General features: G+C 47.1%; 1 protein-coding gene across 3 annotated transcripts in view; it reads left to right on the forward strand.

Annotated features, from left to right (window-relative positions):
* Positions 1 to 5,297: 5,297 nt before the first annotated feature.
* The window catches only part of TMEM154 (transmembrane protein 154), an 18,674-nt gene continuing 2,317 nt past the window's right edge, over positions 5,298 to 21,654 (forward strand). The window contains exons 1-6 of one of the 3 annotated variants that reach the window (XM_035890412.1): positions 5,298 to 5,468; positions 14,304 to 14,603; positions 16,387 to 16,414; positions 17,598 to 17,683; positions 18,201 to 18,289; positions 19,223 to 19,283. In XM_035890412.1, coding sequence (XP_035746305.1) covers positions 5,300 to 5,468; positions 14,304 to 14,603; positions 16,387 to 16,414; positions 17,598 to 17,683; positions 18,201 to 18,289; positions 19,223 to 19,249 — 699 coding nt within the window. In that variant the 5' untranslated portion in view covers positions 5,298 to 5,299 and the 3' untranslated portion in view covers positions 19,250 to 19,283. The remainder of the gene's footprint in view (positions 5,469 to 14,303; positions 14,604 to 16,386; positions 16,415 to 17,597; positions 17,684 to 18,200; positions 18,290 to 19,222; positions 19,284 to 21,654) is intronic. The other 2 variants (XM_035890414.1, XM_035890413.1) reach the window with 2 other exon arrangements.

A 21,654-nucleotide genomic window follows, 5' to 3' on the forward strand; every position in this document is an offset into this window, starting at 1 on the left:
GATGCATTTTATTCCGGTTTCATTCCATCACTGGCCTCAAAGGATCCAAATAGATGAGATTAATAAATTGTACGTTTCTGTCATGACAGTAGTATCGTCAGAATTCTTCAAAGTGCCTGAAAACTCGATTCTCAGAATTGCATCAGGCAGACCTTGGTTGCTTGTTTGAGACGCTCATGGCTTCAAGTCTCACAGGGGTGCTCTGTGTAGTTTTGAAATAAAGTGGGGCACAGTCTCCTGGCTCAACTGCCTGCGTTTTCCATGTTAAACCAGACAGTTTGGGGGGCAGCAGAGGGTGGCGGTGGGGATGCACAGCCAGTGCCAGAGCTCGGGAGGTCTCGACGTTGCAAAGTTGGGACAGAGCCCTTACTGTTTAGCTGCTGAAGGGAAGTTGGTAGTGCTGAGATAAATAAGCACAGGCTTTCTCCCAAAACACCCCCCGAAGCTGTACTTTGGGGGATTCATCCCACCTTCATCCAGCCCACACTGAGACAAAGATAGACCTAGATTTCCATGGCAGGAGTCTTGGAAGATCGCGGGTGAAGGATTTCAGGGGCACACCCCGCGCCAGGCTAGATGGAGGCACAGCTTGGGACTTCCTACAGCACCCAGTGAGGCTGTGTTTCGCCAGTGGTCAAATAGCAAGATGACTTTGCTGACCAGATGTCGTCCTTTCAGAAGTGCAGCCTTCAGCGGTGCATTTTGCTCCAAGTAAAGCTGAGCCCCCAGGAGGAAGCATACTTCAAAACAAAGTCAGTACTGTGACGTAATCCAGGCATCATCTGTTTTAGGATTTTACACAAGTTAGAAACAACTTAGGAAATTTTTGGCATGTGCAAAATTTAAAATCCATGTACCGCTTTCCAAAAAAAAGGGTAGAAACAAAGTGGCTGGCTATACTGCGGCATAAGTCTGCCAGCGCCCTAGCTGCACCCTGCAGTCTTTTTCACTTCAGAGGAGTTTTTCAATGCTAGAAGTCCCTCTTTGAATCCATTTTTCATTTTGTAAAAGGAAACTTAGATACAAACATCTGGATATTTTCAAGTATGGTTTTGCATTTTCTTTCTGTTCCTACTGAAGTCTCCAGAACCTTATAGCCGTGACATAGTGGCCTGTGTTGTGTGTAAGGAAGAAAACAAAGAAAATGACAATAAAGGAAAGCAGAAGTTTACAAGCCCACTTAAGCAGTACTTAAAGGTGGCAGGTACTTGTTTTTATGCTTTTATTACCACTCTAATTTTAGTTATGTTATTTTATGATACCCGGTTAGGGCCAATACCTCATTGTTCTAAGCGTTGTTCTAACTTACACCAGCGGCATTGGTTTCAGAAAGGTACACATATTTTTCTTGAGCGTCTCTTCAGCCAAAATAAAAAGTAACTTGTCTTTTCACATAATCCAGAATTGAGGGAGTTTACTGGAGAGACAGCTTTATCTTCTGCCACTCACCCAGGCAAAGCTTGCTCTGAAACAAGTGCAAGCCTGGGTGCGGTTCTAGATCCACGTGCGGTTTCTATGCAAGGATGCTGCGGATTTTAGTCGTGATTCTGCAACTCTTACTTACCGCTGCAGCCCGTAGAAGCAGCACTGCAGCCAGGCAGGCTTCAGAAGATCCCTGTGGGCTTCACACACCCTCCTTTGCTCTGGGGATTTGTATTTTTTTAATGCAGTGCGTTGCAATACAGTGATTTTCCCCTTCTTTCACGGTGACTCGTGGGACAATTTTCTCTCTCCTTTCCCAATGCGTGTCAGAGGCAGAAAGAACACATTAAAGGACTAGCAGAACTCGACTGGCGCTAGCCCCCATCTGCGCTTCAGAGCAGGCAGATTCGCTGCCGACACGTGCGACAGGCAAGCTGCACCAGCAGGAGTTTATAATGTAAACCCTAAAACCAGCGACTTGCTCTCACAAGTTTAGCTGTTGTTGTTTTTGTAGGAAAAAGGAACAAGAAGAGTGTGAGTCAAGTGGCAGCAGCGTTACAAAACATTTCTGTTTTTCTGACTCTGTCACCCTGATGACATCCTGTAATCTCAGTGATGCAAACCTTTCGCTGATTAGGGAAGAACATTAGCAAACAGCCTAGCTAGATGGTCAAAAGTGCTCTTTGTAACATAAAAATCGATGAAACAGTACCGAAAGCACGTGGAGATGTTTCCCACTGGGTAACATATGCTGAAAACAGCCAGGAAACTGAGTTGTCTCACCTGTGAAAAGACATTTCTTTTTGCTAAGGTGCATTGTGGATCCTAGTAAATACACTAAGGCCTATGAAATTACCCGATACAATCTACCCCTCTTACAAAAAGCATCTGTGACTGAAGCCACCTGGGTTTCCAAATGTACAAGTTTGTTTTGCAGTGAGGTTGTCACTAGAGCTTTTGGTTTCCGTATTTCTACTGTGAAGAGAGAAGCGTGCGGCTGAAGACGATGACCGCGGTGAAGGTACTAACCTTGCTTCCCAGGCAGGCGAGAGGGAGCCCACTGGGGGTGCTTCACGGGAGCACGATCGCAGCACTGGTGGGGATGGACCAAGGCTGCTGCCCTTCCATGGCAGTCCAATTCGTCAGCATCCAAAATACCTCGTTCCTCTTTCTCTACATTTTTTTTTTTAATAAATTAAAATATTCAACTGCATGCCAAGCTGCCTTTGTATCACTCTAAAGTCTTAATTAAAATGTTGTGTGGCACAAAGTCACTTCTCTTGAACTTTAATTTGCCTTAGAAATCATTAGTTGGGTACACGCCAGAGGGTGGCTGTCTTGCTCTCAAGGGGCAGGGATGAGTTGTTAGCTGAACGTGTGCCAGAAAGAGTTGATGGGAATCCGAGTGGGAAATACTGCAACCTATATAGAAAGACTGGAAGGGAGAAGAGGAAAAGATATGGTCTTGTACATTAGAAATTAGAGATAAAAATGCAGCAAAGATTCAAAACAGAAACAGTAAGTCCTTTCCTCTTTTCCCTTCCAGCCTTTCTAGCTAGGCCAGGCTTTCTAGCTAGGCTGTTCTAGTGAGGGATGAGTGAATTGGGCTAAATCTACAGAATGGGGCAAACCAGCCAAAAACGCTGGGCAGGACAAACCAAGAGAAAATGTTTGCAGCCCATGGGGTATTGGAAAGACTGAGAGTGGCAAACTTAGGAAGGAGATGGGGAAGAAATGGCAAGGAGGATAACACATCCTTTATACATTAAATCAATGATGGGTAAAACACTGTTAAAAAGCATGACTTTGCCTACTGTTGACTAAAGCTAAAGAAAAGCTGAGGCTGGACAACACCAACAGCCCTAGGTCCTGAGCCTGTGCTCATCAAAACACAGACAAGCTGTAGTTCTCGCCCCAGCACAGTGGGACACTGCCTGCACTTATGATCCCAAAAGGCAACTCCCAATTTAGTTAACTAAAAATCTGAACTTACTGCTTAGTATTGGCAATGTACATTTATGTACTTCATAAAACAGTGGGGGGAAAAAGCAAAACAAGTTTACAACATTGCAGCCACAAGAAGATAAAGAGGAGCTCTGGGTTACAAAACTGCTGACTGACTAAATATTTCTAGGATATATTCTTTAATATGATGTCATGGCCATACATTATAATACCTACCGGACAGAAGTGTTAGAGGTGACACTTGCGAATGCTTTTAAGATTTTCCTGTTAAGAAATGACAGAAGTTCCAAGTGTTAGTAATAGTGTCTAATTGATCTAGATACATTCAGTTATGGAAGTCCAGAAGTTGAGGCTACCCAGGCATCTCCTTATGTGCTCAGAGGTGCCGTGGCTTTGCCTAGTCCGATGACAGGAAAACCGATTATCTTTAGTTAACTAAATCATTCAAGTGTTTTAAATCTATTAACAAACCAGTCATTAAATGAATCGGTGACCTATTTCTCAGCTACTCAAGCTAAGAAACTACAACTGATGGCCTATAAAAGCATCAGCATGTTAAGAGAAATTATTAGCTGCAGCAGGAGAGCAACGGTCGGTCACTTCAGCAGCTCCCACCAATCTAAACACAAAGATTCACCATCGCCAGCTTCAGCTAAGTCACCAGAAATCATGTTTTGGCAGACTGATGTCTAGGGGGAGTACCATGAACCTGCTCCACTGGCAGCATACGTCTCTTCTTCCTTAGTTTGTTACTGGAAAATGTTAGGCAAGTATTTAAAATGGCTCAAACCTGGGATACTCCAGGGTAAAATCTGGGGTCCTGACTCTCCTGGACTCAGAGGGGTGAATTCTAGACCTAGCACTTATTTGTATAGCGGAACAAACCAAACCTATGGTCCAACCACCTCCCCTGCTTGGGGACAGGTATGGTTTAGCTCTAGGTCCAGAATCTGAGCCCTGGCTTAGGCCCACCCCGTATAGCAAGAAGATCGAAAAAAACAGTTTTTACTGTTGAGCTCCTCCGTTGCTCCTATCCAGCGACAGGCGATACCTGGAAGCCCCCTGTCAACCCTGGTGTGTTTCGGAGTGAGCGTGTGGTGGTGGGGCGGTGGGCGCAGAGGATGGGGTGGCGTGGGGGGGCACAGCCATGCACCGTGGTCTGCGTGCCCAGATGGAGACCAAAGGGGGGGAGTGAAAATCAGGAGGAGGGATGAAAGGAGGCAGGAGCTACCGGCCCCCTTGCCACCTCCACCAGCCATGGCACTGTGGACCCCCACGCCAGGCACTGCATCCTGGTGGGGCTCGAGACCTTCTGTCTCCCGTCATCTACAGCCATCAGCGCGCTGGCGTCTGAGTGCCTTCCAGCTAAGCCACCTGCTCCTAATAAAAAATTAGGTGGTTTTCGGCTTTTTTCTCTTCCCCGGCTACAAACCAGCCCAAAACACTCAGTTACAGGCTGCCAAGCGAACCAGCCAGTTTTCCCATTTTCTGGACACAGCCCTGCTTGGGGGGGTTGCCTTTTGGGATCACAAATGCATGCAGCGTCCCACCGTGCTGGGGCAAGAATTACAGCTTGAAAACCAAGGCGGGGGGAGGCACTATTGAAATCTGCTTGCTCAGCCACCCTGAAAAGCAACCTAAATTATTCCATTTGTATTTGTGTGGTGTTCATCCCATGACACTGCATGGAGCTGAAGACAGATGGTAGTAAAGTCGGGAGTCTAAAAAGCAGAGGAGAGTAGGAGCGGGCTCACCTACAGCATCAAGGTGCTTCAGCCGAGTTAATGCTTGAAGAGCAACTTCTTTTTTTTTTTTCTTCTTCTTTCTTTTGCAATCATTGCTCGCTTGACAGGCCCAGACGGAATTACATCACTTCCTAAAACCCATCAAAGAGAGTCCATCTCCTGAAGAAATGCGGCTCAGATGCACCCCGGCAGGAAACAGGAAATGTAAATGCTCGGGTGAAGCAGGGAGCCCGCCGAAGCCCCTCGGGTGGCAGCCACGCCGAGGTAACATGCGAAAGCAAAACCTCATCGCGCTGCTTTCTGCCCTGTCGCTGGCCGGAGGATCTGCCAGTAACAGTGAGTAAGAAAGCGCCTTTCGCCTTCCGAGGTGGGACCGCGGTTCGTGCCTGCAGCGATGGGACCGAGTCGGAGGGCAACACCCTCCAAACTGAGCACTAGGAGAAGATCTGTGGGGACTTGCTCTCTGCTTTTTTAGCTGTGTTTACCCTTTTCCAAAAGCTTTGACTTTTTTTCCTTAGACCTAAGCACGAACCTCAGCAACTAAATCCTACAATTCCTACATTTCCTAAATTGCAGGTGCGTAGGGAACCGGCGTTTCCACGCTGGCCCGCCAGGCATTTGGGTTCTAATTTTAATTATTTGTTCCACTTTTTTAACCCCACACCCATACTATCAGTATTTAATAGCAAAGATAAAGACGGAGCACCGCTTCCATTCAAAAGCCGACTGCCGATTTCCGTAGTCTCAGTGCACTGAAACCGGTTTAACAAAAGAACAGCCGGTTCCGGAGACAAATATTTTGAATTCTCAGCTGCAGAACAAAGTGGCTGGCACCGTGGATTTTAGGTCCTGACCTCTTCTGAAGGGAAGAACTGTGAGTGGAAAAGCCGCTTGTGACAAAATGCTGTCATGGGTTGGGGTGTCGTTGTCAATGTCGGTGTTGGGGTGTCGTTGCAGAGGCTCTCACCCGTTCGCAGGGGGTAGTTTGTTTTCACTGGCATTTTGACAGCCAGCAACTGGGAAAGACAGGCAGCTTTTTAAGTAAAACCTTGCCAGGCAGTGCTTATATGCCTTTGGGTGTCAAACAAATCGCTGCTGAAGTGCCTCGGTATGGACCAGAGGCATTGGCTGCCTCTGTGCTGCTGTAGCGAGCGGGAGCTCTCCAGAAAGCGGGGAGGAAGGACGGTCACTCTCAGCTCTCGCTGGACTTCTTCTATTAAGGTTTTAAAATGCAAGGTGGTTTGGCATGGGTATTTTTTCCCTGAAAACCAGTACAGGGCGTACAACAGGGCTGCTGGCTCCCGGCATGCATTGCAGAGGCTCTCACCCGTTCGCAGGGGGTAGTTTGTTTTCACTGGCATTTTGACAGCCAGCAACTGGGAAAGACAGGCAGCTTTTTAAGTAAAACCTTGCCAGGCAGTGCTTATATGCCTTTGGGTGTCAAACAAATCGCTGCTGAAGTGCCTCGGTATGGACCAGAGGCATTGGCTGCCTCTGTGCTGCTGTAGCGAGCGGGAGCTCTCCAGAAAGCGGGGAGGAAGGACGGTCACTCTCAGCTCTCGCTGGACTTCTTCTATTAAGGTTTTAAAATGCAAGGTGGTTTGGCATGGGTATTTTTTCCCTGAAAACCAGTACAGGGCGTACAACAGGGCTGCTGGCTCCCGGCATGCTACCGAGCTGCTGGCAGTTAGAATCTTGCTCAGCTGTAAGAGCAAGCTAAGGGAGGTGCAAAACAGCTTGGTCTTCTCTGCGTTACTACAGCCCTGCTGCGTTACACATGCGTTAGGAAAATAGGCTGCAAGCACTGAACGTAGCTCAGAATCAAAGCGGTCAGAGGGAAAAATCCCACCATGGGCAGAGCAAAACGGAGGGGCAGGACGCAAGCAAAGCAGAGCGATCAGGCTCCAGCTTCCTTAGCTTGTTTGCAGCGTGCTGGTGGCGAGTATTTCATCACCACCTCCACGGGTTGGAGGGATGCCTTAGTCCCCGAGCCCCCCAGCCCACAGCTGGGCCCCCCCTGCCCTTCTTTGCGACGGGCACAAAAGGCTGCACGAAGCACCAGGCAGATGTCACGTACCAGGTGCCCCAACCCACTCCCTGCTGCCTTTAGAAGCTTCCTACCGGTCGCTCCACTTTTAGATTTTGGTTGAACTTGGAATGGTTCCCCCATGGGATCAAGTCCATCCTGGCAGAGCTCTCCCTGACTGCTGTCAGCCCTGGCTCTCCTGAGCCAGACCCTGCTGCTGGAGAAGGGGAGGAGAGCACCCGCCTGGAGAAGACAGGGACTCTTGCTCCCCACACAAAAGCGGCTTTTGTTTGTGCAACCAGCCCCAAAATGTATCCAAGGCTTATGCTGACTGTGTGGGTGGTCAGGGGGAAGTTGTGACCTCGGGCCTCAGGGCTGAAATTGAACGGGAAGGGGAAGAGTTTCGGTAGGGCCTGATGTACCCCACAGGCACTGGTGGGTCGGGAGCCCCTCTGCTGAGGGCAGCCTGCTGGGGGGATCCTTTGCTCTCACCCGTGCTTGCTCACAGATCAACAGGGCAGGACCTTTAAAGGAGCTTTTTCGGTTTTCCTCCAGTCCCAGACACAGTCCTCACCTTTAAAGCGCTCGGGGATCCCCCAGGTCTCACTTCTACTGTCTAGATTGTCTGCTGGAGAAGGGGGGCAGAAGCGCTTGGGGATCCCCCAGGTCTCACTTCTACTGTCTAGAAACCATTTACAAAACAGGCGATAAGAGTATGATTAAATCTTGCAGCACAGGCAGATTGAAGCCTATACAGGTCCATACCTTGCTGGAGCCTTGTAAAACCCTAGCCTTGCCATGTGAATTCTGATTAACAGAGGGTTTTCTCCCAGCTACGCTACAATTACTCTAAGCCGGTAGCTCGAAGAGCATGCTTGAGATCTCAGCTCTGGGTGCTGGCCCTCCCCTGGCTCCGCACTGAGGGGACATCAGGGTTTGCACCTTCCCCTTGCCCATCCCCTTGCTTTATGCGGGCAGAAAGCCCTGCTGGTGACCAGCATGCTGAGGGCCAGCAGTGGCCCTCCCTGCCGTGGCAACGGCAGTGGCTGCTCAGCCTCGCAGCAGCCTGAAAGACCGACCGAGGTGTGTGCTGACCCTAGGAACAAGCACTAAGGCCCTTACGATAGCTTTTAGGAAAAGGCTCTGACCCTATGAGCGTTTCCCAGGGTACGCCATCTCCCTCTGTGCTTGGTGAAGCATGCGGGAAATTGCAGCGTAAGCGGTCTGACACGGGGGGGGGCGAGAAAATGCGTGAGGGAGAGGAGCAGTAAAGCGTGTAAGGTCCCTAAGTAGAAGAGCTGGGGTGGTTGCAGGTAGTGCTTTTATTTTGGCTGTGTCTCTGCGCTATCGTTTTGAGCTGTCATTCAAAGAAATGTTGCTATCAAAGATCCAGATACTCAGCCGCTCGCGTGTCTTTGGCAGAGAGGGGTCTTTTAGGTAAGGTCTCTAAGGGAGTGATATTTTTGACCCATTCCCCCCTAGAGTAATGAACTCGGGAATGGGTTTGAACCCATCAGAGTCACCTGTTACAATTTTCTAGCAAAGCAACAATATAAGAAATGAGGATTTGCTCCATCCTCTCTTTCCAAAGTGCAGCCCCCTAAAAAGCAGATGAAAACTCCTTTCTACTGAACCCATCAATTCCTTGCACCTATTTACTGCTGTTCATCCCTTTTATCCACACACACAGGCTTCCACTTTTATTCGGGCGCTTCAGGGGCATTTCAGAAAATGTCTCCTTTACATCAGCAAGATTGTATCCTAAATTTCAGTCAGTGACCCCAGTCTATTTTCCCTCAAGAGATTTTATGACAGCTGGAGAGCCTCCGGAGCTTTTGAATCTTTAATTTCAGGCTCCTCCTGAGAGCAAGAAGCACCGAGAGATTCGCATCACAGCGAGGTCACGCGGGTATCACTGGTGCAGAGCTGGAAGGCCATGAGATTAAGTAGATGCAACTAAATGCATAAATTGGTCTGAAAAACCTTTATTCCTGGGGGTGAGAAATGAGACTACAGGTTCAGAGTTTGACTCGAAGAGGCATGACTGAATTTGCAACACCGGCAGTAATGCAGCACTTCAGCTGGCTGGGAAGCACAAGTGAGGAGAAAGCAGTTTCCATCGTCTAGAAATGAACTTGAACAGTCGTTGCCTCTCTCAGGCTATACCTAGATAACACTTTCTAAGCACCCTGCTTTAATAGGATCTTGTCTACAGATTAGCCGTCCTGAAATGTTTGTGCTGCCTCGTCAGCAGAGCGTACGCACCCGACAGCCAGCCTGCAGGCTTTTGAGGATTCCTCTGCCAGCCAGACTGACAGGCAGGACCTGCCACAACAGGCAGCTGGGCAAGCCCCGGCCGCGGCAAGGAACGGCCCGTCTTGCAGCAACGTGAAACGCAGGGTGAGGAACAGCACAGGGGTGAGTCAAGCAGTAGGAGAGGGGATCATACAGGGCACGTGGAGACGTATGACCAGCAGCAACGTGTGTATGGAACAGAGTGATATAGGATATGGAACCTTTGCCCCGGCATGCACAGCTTTATAGCCTGTTCTTGTTTTGTCACTGTCCCCATAGGCCTTCCTTTCGCTGCATTTTTATAGCTTGTCGGAAAGTTTGGAGAAACAAAAAATTTCCTTTCAAACTAGTAAGCTTGACCATCCCATTGACGTAGCTCTTGCTTTTCCTCTATCCTGCCCCTTTTTCTTCTGTAAGTAGGTACTATAGCATAACTTGAAAAATTCCCTTCAGAGACCCCAGTCCTCGAGCCTGATGAGAAGGCAGCAGGGAGGCTGATGATTTTACAGCAGAACCAAATGTGCTGACTGCCGGCTATTTGCCTTTGCCTCGCATCCAACTGAAATCAGAAACCTGTTTGCCCGCTTACTTCATCAAGAAGCTCCTATCACCACCTCTGAGGGCTATGGTACAAACCTCAGAGGAAGAAATGCTGCAACAACAGAAATGCTGTTTGTTTGTTTGTTTGAGATGCAGTTGTTTGGACTCCGGTCTATAAAGCTGCTCGGTATATTCAAGGCCCTCTGTCTCCCTTGAAAGGTAGGCTTGGGAGCACCTCCAAAACTCATGCAAAGTCCATCGGTAATTCCAGCATATTTTTTAAAGTAGAAAATATTGAATAATGCCTTATACCATGCTATCCCTGATACCCAGGGACATAGCTTTTTCATAATTTGTAAGAGCTGTAATGGAACTGTTTTCAAGCTGCTGCTAATGCTTACTCAGGCATTTTGGTCCCCTGAGGACTAGATCCTCTAATACCTCAGTGGTGGGAACCTGAGGACTCCTCCGCTTCCAGCTCCAGCTTCTTAGCTTCCAGTTCCTGCTGTGCCCAGCTCCCCATCAGGGTGGGAGGCAGCTGCATACCAGCCCCTCTCCCTTCTGCTCTTGAAAGCGTGGGAAGTGGCTATATGGGCTGGGCTGAAGCTGTGACGTGCTCCCGTCCACTTCCCTCGACACGGGGAGAAGTTGCCAGCACTCATGCCCCAGGTGGTCCAGACAAAGCTGAAGCCAATGCGGTGGTGGTGTGAGCACCTGCTCATCGGCCGAGATGTGCAGAGGGCCACGTACGGATGTCAGACCGCAGCCAACAGCATAAGGCTGAGCTCAGCAAGGGGAAGGGCATAGGCTTTGCAAAGTCAAGGGGATATCTACATGGTCAGATGTGACTTGCTCCTTGTTCCACTCCGCTGGCCTTGTTTTTCCATCCTGAATGTATGGTATGGTATGGTATGGTATGGTATGGTATGGTATGGTCAGACTCCCTTTTGGAGGGAGCTAGTAGATCTCTGCAAGATCATAGAATCATAGAATGTTTTGGGTTGGAAGGGACCCCTAGAGGTCCCAGATGAAACCCAAACACAGCTGACAAGACAGTTCATGGTATGAATGACCACCACAAATCTGGCTTTCTCCACGCATGGAGAAAATGTTTGAACAGCACCTCACAAAACCCCCGACTTTCAGATGTTCTCCTGCCCTGCTCCAAACCTTGCAATGCCCAGCTTTCATTCTCCCTACAAAACAGCCACTGGGGCCAGCTGCAACACAGCCCGCTCGCTATTTTGAGCACTTTAAACTGAAACGCTATGAAAAACGACTACTTTGAGGCCAGCCACGTGGGTCTCATGTGGCCCGGGCAGCTGGCTGCGGCGAGCACTGCGCCTGTGCCGGGAGGCCTGACTCCACCCCCCCCACCGGGCTGGAGGTACAAATCCTTCCTTGGTGCAAGCCACCAGGCCCACCCAGGTGCAGGCTGTGATTTTCCTACCGCATAAAAACTGTGATGTGTGGGTGGCCCGAGAGCACGAGCAGCCCCTGTGCGACAGGTAGGGCATCCCTCAGGTCTGAGCCCCGCTCCTCAGAGGTGACGGGCAGAAGAGCTGGAGGGAGATGTGTGGAGGCAGCAGGTGAAACACAGGAAATGAGCAATATCCTCGCAAGAACATTGTGCAATTGGCTGCCCTTCTGCTGAAAGATGTGTTTAATTCACTCAGAGAAAAGGTCTCTGTAAGAGGAAACGGTGCTCCGCAGAAGAGGTGCTGGTTTGTCCCTGGAATTACACAAAGCCAACAAAAATACATGGCAGCGAGGTCACTCCCTGCGATTTGCCATTTTCTTTGCTTAGAGACTAGAAAAGGTAATTTTATTTAACACAGAGACAAGTTATTTGAAATCTGCTTCATAGCTGAAAAACAGGCAAATAAAAAGTACCAGAGACACTGGAAAAGTCTCTCGTGGAAACCAAGCGCAGCATAAGCTGCAGCTGAAAGTTCAGCGCTGCAGTTGATGAGGTGTGACTGCCTGCTTTTGCTTCAAAGTCACACCACTCTTTACACATTTGAAAACTCCATTTTAGCTCTGAGAGTAAATGAAAAATAAGGTATTTTCCCTTCACCCTTTCCCATTTGCGCTATTTTAAGCAACGGGCTTTTCCTTGTCAATATATCAAATGTGGCAGGCGGGGGGTTTCAAGGGCGATGGGTTTCAAGGGCGATGGCTAGAGGAGGAAAATGAAGCAAGGTCATCGCAGCGGTTCGGTGAGGCTGTGGCGGTCCATTGGCTCCGCCAGCGGCGCGGTCCATCACGCCGTGGTCTGTGGTGCGGACACCTCTAGCGATACCTCGCCGCTCTGTGCGACAGCAATCAAAATGGAGCGGCTGCAGGCACCAGGGACTATAAACTACCTCAGGAAAGAAAAGTCAAGTGGCCAAACTAATAAGGGATAGGAGCTCTCCCTCCTGTCCTCTGCGGTGGGATTAAGGAGAGCCAGCAGATCGTGGGAAGGGGCAGAAGAGCACACGCGTAAGGGGTCATTACCTGCAAGGGCGGCAGAGATCGTGTTTTGCTCTTGACTGAAATACTAAATACGGAAAAAAAGGGACAGAGAGACTTATCGATACAAAGTGCTTTGCCACAGAAGAGCTAACATTTTCACTGTCGTATTGTGGTGAAAGAGTCTGGTGACCTTTGCAGTATTAAATGCTATATTCAAGCCTTAGGTATTATTTATTAAGTATTAGAATTCTTTCCTAGTTTTTAGGAAAGGATAAAACAATCGGGTGCCTGAGTGATAAGAGCGGCATAAAAATCTAGATAAATCACTGCTGTCACACTCAAATAATTTTATTAGTTTGAAATTGGGTTTCCTGGAATACAGTTTCATGAGATACCCATCTCCTCTTTGAGATGAATCTGACAGGAGAGGAGATGCTGCAGAGTGGATTAAGCAAGAGATAGCGCTCTAATCCCAGTTTTCCTCTCTCACTTGGCATCCCTGGGAAGGACAGCATCCCTGTCCTTCTGATTTCTCATTTGTAAAATGGAGATGATAACTGCTCATCTCTCAGGGCCATTATGAAGATTAATGTGTTTACAAAAGCATTTAAAATGCTAAGTACTTTTGGTTCCACTCCTGTGAGACTGGAAATGCCAGCACTGAGGTGCTGAAAACCTTAAGCTCTTGCTAACTCTAGTGGCAACGATGGCTGCCCAGCACTTTATAGAATGGGGAGAAACATGTCATTGCAGAAGTCATGAAATCCCATCCTTATTTATTGCATAAAATGAGAGCTGCACCATGTCAGCATTGTATCTGAAAGGGCAGATAATACCAAAAAATCATCATTTGATTTCATGCTAAGAAAATTATTGAAGGCTTTGCATTTGGACGCATGTTGGTGTAACCTAAGGACTGATTCCTGCACCTTTGGCTGCAACAGGATTTTTGGCATCAGCATAAAGTACAGTATGAGCCCAGAATTTCCTGTACTTCTCTTAAGCTTTAAACTCCATAACAGTCAACACAGATTCTTAATTAGCCTCAAAAAAACCCCCCACCTTATTTCACTATCACCAATACAGCCAATTTTAGCCACTTTTCTTGCAAAATGCATGAGGAATGAAACAAAAACCTAACTCAAGGTTCAAAACCCAGTCCTAGTGTTTGTGAAGAATAACTAGGATCAGACAGAGAAGTTAATTGCATCTGGATCCAGTAAAGTCCCTGTGTTACTACTACCTCTTCTAGTCCATGCAGAAGTGAAAGTCAGCAGCCTCTGCAGGCTTCAGACTTCCTTTCACCGGTTCTGTTTTTCGCAGTGAAACAAATTCAACAAATTTGACAAAGGCACAGAAACGGGGAGGTGAGTGAGCCAGGGGAATTGATGGAGCAGGGATGATGGTCTCCCTGAAGGGAGCACTAACTCCTTGGGTGAAAGCAGGGACAAAAGCAGTTGCAGCCGTATGTGCCAAGGCTGAGGAGCAAAGCAGGATGGTGTGGGTTACTGAGAAGCAGAAGACTTTTATGCGAGAGCGAGACCGGATGCCAACCTGCAGGGAAAAAAGTCTGTTTGTGCAAGACAGCTGCGTGCAGACAGACCATGCACGCTGACGTGTCCCAGTCAAAGCCAGCTGAAGAACACGGTCAGGACTGGTAAGATTTTGTGATGAATTTGCCATCTAATTTTACATGAGTTGCCCGAGACTTCAAACCTGTATGTATGGGGCATCCGCTGTTTTTTTTTTTTAAGACGTCAGGTGAAAAGTAAATATTAAAGCTGTACGCTTTGACTCACTGATAATACCAGTAAAACCCATAAAATGTTAAGTTGTCCTCATGTATTTGGCAGGCTCTGAAAATGTTGGATCAGGCGATGGATTGCTGATATTATCCACCGTTACAGTAATGCCTCCTCCTTCTACGCATTCTTCGATCACGGATGACCACGTGCCAGTTCTCGTCAGCGTAAGTGCCACTGAAAGCAGCTTTGAAACTGAAACCACTCCAAGCACTGAACTGGACACGGACAGCCCCGAAGCTGTGGAACCCTCCATCCTGATATATGTCGTCCCTGTCGTGCTGCTGGTCCTGCTGATTTTGCTGACCATATTTTTTGTAATGCATCATAAAAGGAAAAAGTCTAAGCAAGGTAAATTTGTCTTCTCATGCATCAGAAGGATATTTTTAGGATGTGCTCGACATTAACGAAATGTTATTTGCAGGCCTGGGATGCCACATTTAGGATGTACTTGTCTGCTTGTAGTTGCACTTCTGACAGATAAAGGCATCCATCCCCAGCCAGCGGTATCTGGGCACGCAGCTCTCCTTGGGCGGGAGCTAATTCTGCTTCTTGGCACCTCCTGCTCACGCTGCACAATGACGGGAGCTGCGGCACCAAGCTCCGGCTCCTGGCCATGCTGGGAATGGCATACGGATATAACCATGTGGCTGCAAATGCTTATTCTCTCTTAATGCTTAATAACTTCATGCAGGGTGAATTTAATGCTTCTATTGCCTGTACTGCCCACAAGGTAAAGCCGCTCAGAGCTTCGATAAAATAAGAACAAGCAAAACCGTTTTAAGGAACACTTTTAAGGGATCCTGTAGGGCGGTGGCAGCTACGAAGATATAGCAAATGAGCTAGGAATCCTGGGGTCAGACTGCCTGGGTGCTGCAGTAGGGAGAGCAGAGCTCCAGGAAGGTACCTCGATCTGCTAGCACAGAAATGGGTAACTTTGGAGTGTCAAGCCACAGAAAACAAACTGAGGTGCCATACGAAACCCACGCAGTTGGTACACGAAGTCGTGAAATGGTCGTATCAGTGTCTCTACAGAACAAGAGTGCAGCTGTGAGCTCCTCAGCCTGCAGAGAGCGACATACATTCAACATGGATTTGAAGTCCATTTTCCAGGGCATTTTTGGGCTGCACCTGCCTTATCACTGGGTCACCCTCGTAGCAAACTCTGAATTCACAACCAGGCATCTAGGTGCCCGCCTGTTTCTGGATGACCTGAAATGCAGGCATGCTCCTCAGAGGGATGTGAAAAGTGGTACCTTGCAGGAGTGCAATCCTGGGATCTCTTGCCCTGTGCCTGTTGCTTGGATCTTGGGCATCCTCAAGGCGGGGGCAGACAGCTCCATGGCCCTGGGGCCGCTCTGCAGTCAGGGCATGTGCTGGAACAAGTGGGAGGTGTCAGCACCCATTGGCAACAATGAACTAAACCCAAGCTGATTTAAGGCAGTATACAATGTGAATCCTATACGTAGTTCTTTATTTGTTTTTGAGGGCTGAGGATTTTCAGTCACTGTATTCCTGGAGGGGAAGTTACGTATCTGAAGAATGGCTGTTACCTTATTTTTTTCTCCCCATCTTTACTTTGTCTTGGGGTCACAAGTAGCTTTGGATCCCTTTTGACATCTGGCTAGTTCAGCTTCATTTGCCTAACTGAGATTTAATCTGCCATGCAAGTCCACCCCCCCACTTCTTCTCTCCACAAGAGGCTCCCAAAGTCTCCAGGCAGGGCCAGATTGCCTGCATGTAGTCTGCAGCAAAATGTCCCAATGCTTCCAGCAAATGTTTTTTTTTTTTTCAGCAGTGGTTCCTTTTCAGGATACCATTCCTCTCACAGCATCTGTTTTGCTCAGGGAAGCGTGCGTCTGCCCTGTCCTGCCCACCGCGGCGGTAACAGTGGGTTTCCTCCCAGCACAGCTGAGCTAGTAATGAGCTGCTTTGAGCGTGTTCAAGATTAAAAATAATGGGTTCCTCTGAAGATTACAAACAGGATGAGATGTTTTGTCTGTCATCTACTAGTTAACCATTATGCCTTTTGAAAATGCAACCTGTTTTACATGACCCTGTTCAAGGCTTGCTTGCAGTCTGGATCCTGTATGCAAAGAGCAGAACTATGAACACCAACTTTTTTCTTTTCCAGATGAGCTGGGAAGCGAAAATGTGAAAAGGTAAAGTTGATGAACACTGCTCCTTTTTTTTTTTTTGGATTCTTTACTCTAATGAGGTATTATGATTTTTGGCTCCTTCGTCACCTGTTTTAATTTAACAATACGCTAAACACCACTCCCTTTTGCCATCAATTGCTCCAGTTAGCTATCTCTAGAGGTGGCTAAATTTAGTGTGACTCCAGTATCTAGCTGAAGGTGTAGGACTAGAGCAGGAGAACAGGAGTTGGGGTGGCTGAGGTGAGCGCTGCCCCACGGGCACCCACTGCCCACAGCTGCCCCTACGCCTGCTCCAGGCACCCCTGGCTCCACCAACCACCAGAGGCCACGAGACATCCAAGGTGAGCAAAGGGGATCAGTTCCCAGGCTCATCACAGGCTTTTACTATTCAGAATAAGCTCTTGTGTCTTGCTCCCCTGCTTTTCAAGTTTGTCTTCTTACTCCGAGGTGAGGCAGAAGGGCTCGCCCCGCTGCTGTGGAAGCAGTGCTGCTGGAAAACAAGCTGAAAGTTGCACAGCTCTTATCAGAGTGATAATTTTTATTGATACCTTTTACTGAGCTTCATCTTGCTAATTACGCTGGAAGTCATTAAATTGGCTTCATGGGGGAAAGAAAAAAGGGGGTTTTGCTAAAATTATTTTTTCTACTGTGTGACTCCAAGAATGATCAGCAAAGGGAAGCTAAACAGCGGCATTTACATAAATGCAGCGGTACTCTACTCACGACCTTCCCTTTTGAAGGTGCTGCCAACGCCAGACACAGCTAGGATGAAACTGTAGCCCCTCTGCTTTTATCACTGGAGCAATGGGACATTTGCTGTGTGCTCCAGCAGGGCAGAGACAACCTGTGTTATTTTTCAGTTTTCTGTTTACAGGGGGGACTCGAGTAGCCGCAGGCACCCTGTGCTCTGGCGTGCCCCGTCAGAGTCCCTCCGCACATGGTGATGCCCCAGCCAGCCCAGCCTCTGCCCGGGACGGGCGCCTCACCCCCGCTCCTTCGCATCTCTTTGCAGCCATTTCATTCACCCCCGTTGGGCTGATGTCTCCTCAGATGACTAGGCTAGGATGGCTTTCTGGAGTTTATACATGCGTCTGGAACGATGAAAGTCTGATACAAAATTACTACCTTAAAAGTTGTTTGAATTAAGCATTTTGTGTAATGCTTTTTTTTTCCCCTTCCACTCAAGTCCTATTTTTGAAGAAGACACGCCCTCTGTTATGGAAATAGAAATGGAAGAGCTTGATAAATGGATGAACAGCATGAACAAAAATGGTACACGGTAACCCCCCCACTCCAGCATCCCTCTTGTTCTAGCTGACGTAGATCCCACGCGTAGAAAATCAATGTGCAGCATTTTGCGTGTGTGTCACCACTTTTCCTACAACATTTTTAGTTGTGTTCTTGACTCCCTGCTACTAAAATAGCAGCACAAATGTCAGGGGTAGAATTGTTGAGAGGAGTATTTTAGTTTGTGTGGGAGCTTATTTTTAACATATGATGGAATATCATAAATGTTTTGAGTTTCCAGTAGACACTTCTATTAAACACACATATAGCCATGAATAGTATTTATATTTTTAAACACACGTTTTTAATGCTAAGTACTAGTTTCTCTGAAGCATCTAGTCCTTTCAGTCTTCAGAGTTTCTACAGTTCTGTGCTCCACATTGCGCTGTTGTAGAAGAAACATGCATTTACTCATAGCTCAGACCACCGTTTACTTAAAATTGCTGCCAGGAGCCTATGAACACATCCCTCCCCTCTCTGTGTCCTTTCCCTCGCTTGCCAGCTCCACCGCATGAAACCCAAGCTGCTCTTTGCTGCCAGCACCGTTCATCATCTACATCCTCTCGGCCCACGGAGCAATTAGTACCTGCGGTAACTACCACCAGCAGCATCTTCAGCTCCCCCTTAGCTACTTCTAAGTATCTTGTATTTTTTCCCCCTATTTTCCTCCTAATTGAAATCTCCCAGTCAAAATCTCTAAGGGCCCTGCATCCCCCTTCAAGGGTCTCCTCAAAAAATGTGGGCCTTCGATAAGATGTGAATTAAGCGAAGTCTGATTTTGAACTGCTAACAGCTTGTCGCTGGCTAGGAAATGCTGAAACCCTGATATTTTTTTTATTTCTGGTCCCTTGCCTTATATCCAAATGGCTCATTTGCCTGATCTCCTAGGGATGGCTTTGTTTTTCAGGACATAAAACCCTTTGGAGCATTTCTTTACGTTAGCACAGTGCTCCACATGATGGGTTTTGACCTTCACGGTGTATAAGCTCTAGCAGAAAACATGTGCTAAGCACTGCAGTAGTGAAATAGAGACATCAAGTATAGTACACGGGGAAAGACTGCTGTAAAATATTTTTTAAAATTATGTGGACAGAAGGGAGCAAATAGTTTACATACGAGGGGGATTTTTTTGTTAGTGTTCTCTGAACCCCAGCCCCAAATTCCCAACTGGACTACAAAGCCTTGGTGCAACTATAAGCAGTGGAAGATTAACAAATAGTCCTCTCCAGGGTAGTTTGCAGTAAAGAGTGTTCAAAAAGTAGTCCATTTGTATAGGTGTACATGAGCAATTGAAATATATATAATAAAGAAATTACAGCAACACTTATGAAAGGTAAGGAAGATTTAGAACATGTAACATCTACGCTATGTGGGCTATGCTGATTTTACAGATAAAAGGGTGCAGAACAGCATCTGCAGTTTTATGTTCTAGAGAGACTGCACCAGAAAAATTGATGCTATTTTGAAATAAATGGAGAATAACTGCCAAGAGTAACTGTAGTTTTGTTTCTTATCCTTTTTCAGCTGACTGTGAATGTTTGCCTACTGTAAGAGAAGAAGAAAAAGAATCAATTGCCAACCCAAGGTACTTTTAATTCATTATACTATTTGAAGAAATATGATCAATGTCATTCCAAAAACCTCATTTTTTCTAATATATAATCATAAATAGGATGATTCTTTGGCCTATTTAAGTTCTGAAGGTTTTATGTATAGGGACCTTGATTTCAACTCAAACGGTCTGATGCTCTTTTATTTCTAAACTGGCCTCTGCCTGTAAATTGCAATCCTAAATAACCTTGCGGTTGTAAACCTGTGCGAGACAGACAACCAGATGGCACAGAGTTTCACTCGCCGATCAGCCTTTAAACACTGTTTCCCAAGGTGTTAGTGCAAGCATTCAGCACAGCTTCCTTGGCACTCCTCACTGGTGCGCGCACCCAGCTCCCCTCTCCCACCAGGTGCCTATAGGTCCCTGAGAACCCCTGCCAGATGTTTTGGTTGGAGCTGTGACCTGCCAGGCAGGGGCTTGTCTGACTCCAAGAGAAACCCAAAGGGTCTTCCCAGTGCCCCACTCCCACGGAGCTGGCATGAGCTCATGGTCCAAACAGAGATCCCAGAGGGATGCAAAACCACAATCCTGACAGCTTTTAAACTCAAAAACTGGTTGAGGCTGGTTTCCTCAAGATTTTAGCCAGAACCCCTAAATCCCTCTCAAACTCCCATTTTCCACAATTAAAAATTCTAGTTCCAGCTGGAAGCAAGGGGCTGTGCATCGCCCTTGCCCACATGCTTGTGCTGCAGCTGCATTTTTGGGAGTGGGCAAAGCAGCTCCTCTGTGCCAGGTTACAACAACAAACGATTAAACCATCCTGCCTGCCAAGAAAATCCCTGGTGCAGGGGAAGCAGTGGATGCAATCACGCAAGGCCAAGAGCAGGAGGGGTGGCAGGAGCAGGACCTTGTTCTTCCCCTTCCCATAGCACCAGATAACTCAGCCCAACATGCCTCTGCACCTCCCACTGTAGACCATCATAATATCCCAGTCCCCCTCTTCTGAGTTTTCTTGCTCAGGGGTGAACTAGCAGTGCTGGTAAATCACCACTGCTGGGCAGTTTGCAACTCCAAAGCTGCGGTTTCAGGGTTGCTTTTGGATGGGGCTGCTCTACTGCAGCTGTTTGTATTTTAAAGGTTTCTCCTTACACCTGTGGCAAGAGAAATGTTGTTGCACTGCCGGGGTTTGGAGGGGTTTGTTGGTTTTTGTTTTTAAAAAGACAACTTAGATCCTAGGTTCCAGAAGCAAGCAAGTACATTAATTTTTACCCTGAGCAGCCAGAAAAGATGCTGGATTTGTTAGCCATGCGGGTCTCCCCTTCCAGCCTCCAAACGATAACTCAGAGGGGGAAGTTGTTAAGGCGAGGCAGGCACACAGTACCTCTCTAAAAACAGATTTGCTGAACATACTGCTGACCACAGTAGGGGATATAGGACCAAGCGCGCTTGAGCCATGTGCTAACACCAGCAGAAGTTACTCACATTATAAAAGGTTTTTTTTAGGCACCACACCCTGAGCATTAAGTTCAGTTTCCAGAACTTAAACAGTTCATTTTCAGAAAAAAAAAAATCATCATGACCTGCCAAGCTTGAGCTGACATTTTAAATACCATCCTTGCTAAAGTGCTTTTGTATTGGACTTGCATTAACCCCATCGAGGGGGCGGGGGGGAAGGTTTCTCCTGGCTGGCAAAAGGTATCTTTGGGCTACACCCTACCTCACATTCCCCACCTGTAAAATAGAGATATTGTCACGTCAAGGCACTACAGCGAGGCTTAAGTCCTGATGCAAAAAAGCAGCCCTGTTCAGGTAAGTGCGCTGCAGTCAGGGTGAGGGTATACACAGCTTTTAAGCATATTTTCTTACAACTGGTATCTTAGGATCAGGCTGTAAAGAAATGTATGCCTCTAAATTGTAGGAAGGCAAACAAATGCAAATAAAAAGAGGAGATTTCTCTCTCAAGCATTCAGAACTGCTCAGACCAGGGATATTAGTTGAATGCAAAGTGGAAGGTTATTAGGTTCAACTTCAGATTCTAAAAAGTTGCTTTGTTTAGGCAAATTTCTTCTCAGATTATGGTAGTCCCTTTTTCAGATTTTATTGATGATATTTCAGCAAGGGAAACATCTCAAGGCCTTGCTGAACACAGCTGGCTGAGTGTTGTTTTCCTGCTTCATAAAGATGCTGGGGGGAGTGCATCAGGACCCAAATGTTTTGAACTACAGAATTGATTTTGAAAATATTTAATTTTGAAAACATCTCAGATTAAACATTTCAACAATGACATTTTCAGAATTAAAGTTGTTCCAAAACTACTTTTCAGAGTAAGTGACTTTTTAATATAAAATTTTAAAAAGGTCTAAAGAACAGAATCTCGTGGTGGTGAAATATTTTTAAGTTAACT

Source organism: Egretta garzetta, unplaced genomic scaffold (genome assembly GCF_000687185.1).
Source record: "Egretta garzetta isolate BGI_Z169 unplaced genomic scaffold, ASM68718v1 scaffold32, whole genome shotgun sequence".
Taxonomy (NCBI): Eukaryota; Metazoa; Chordata; class Aves; order Pelecaniformes; family Ardeidae; genus Egretta; species Egretta garzetta.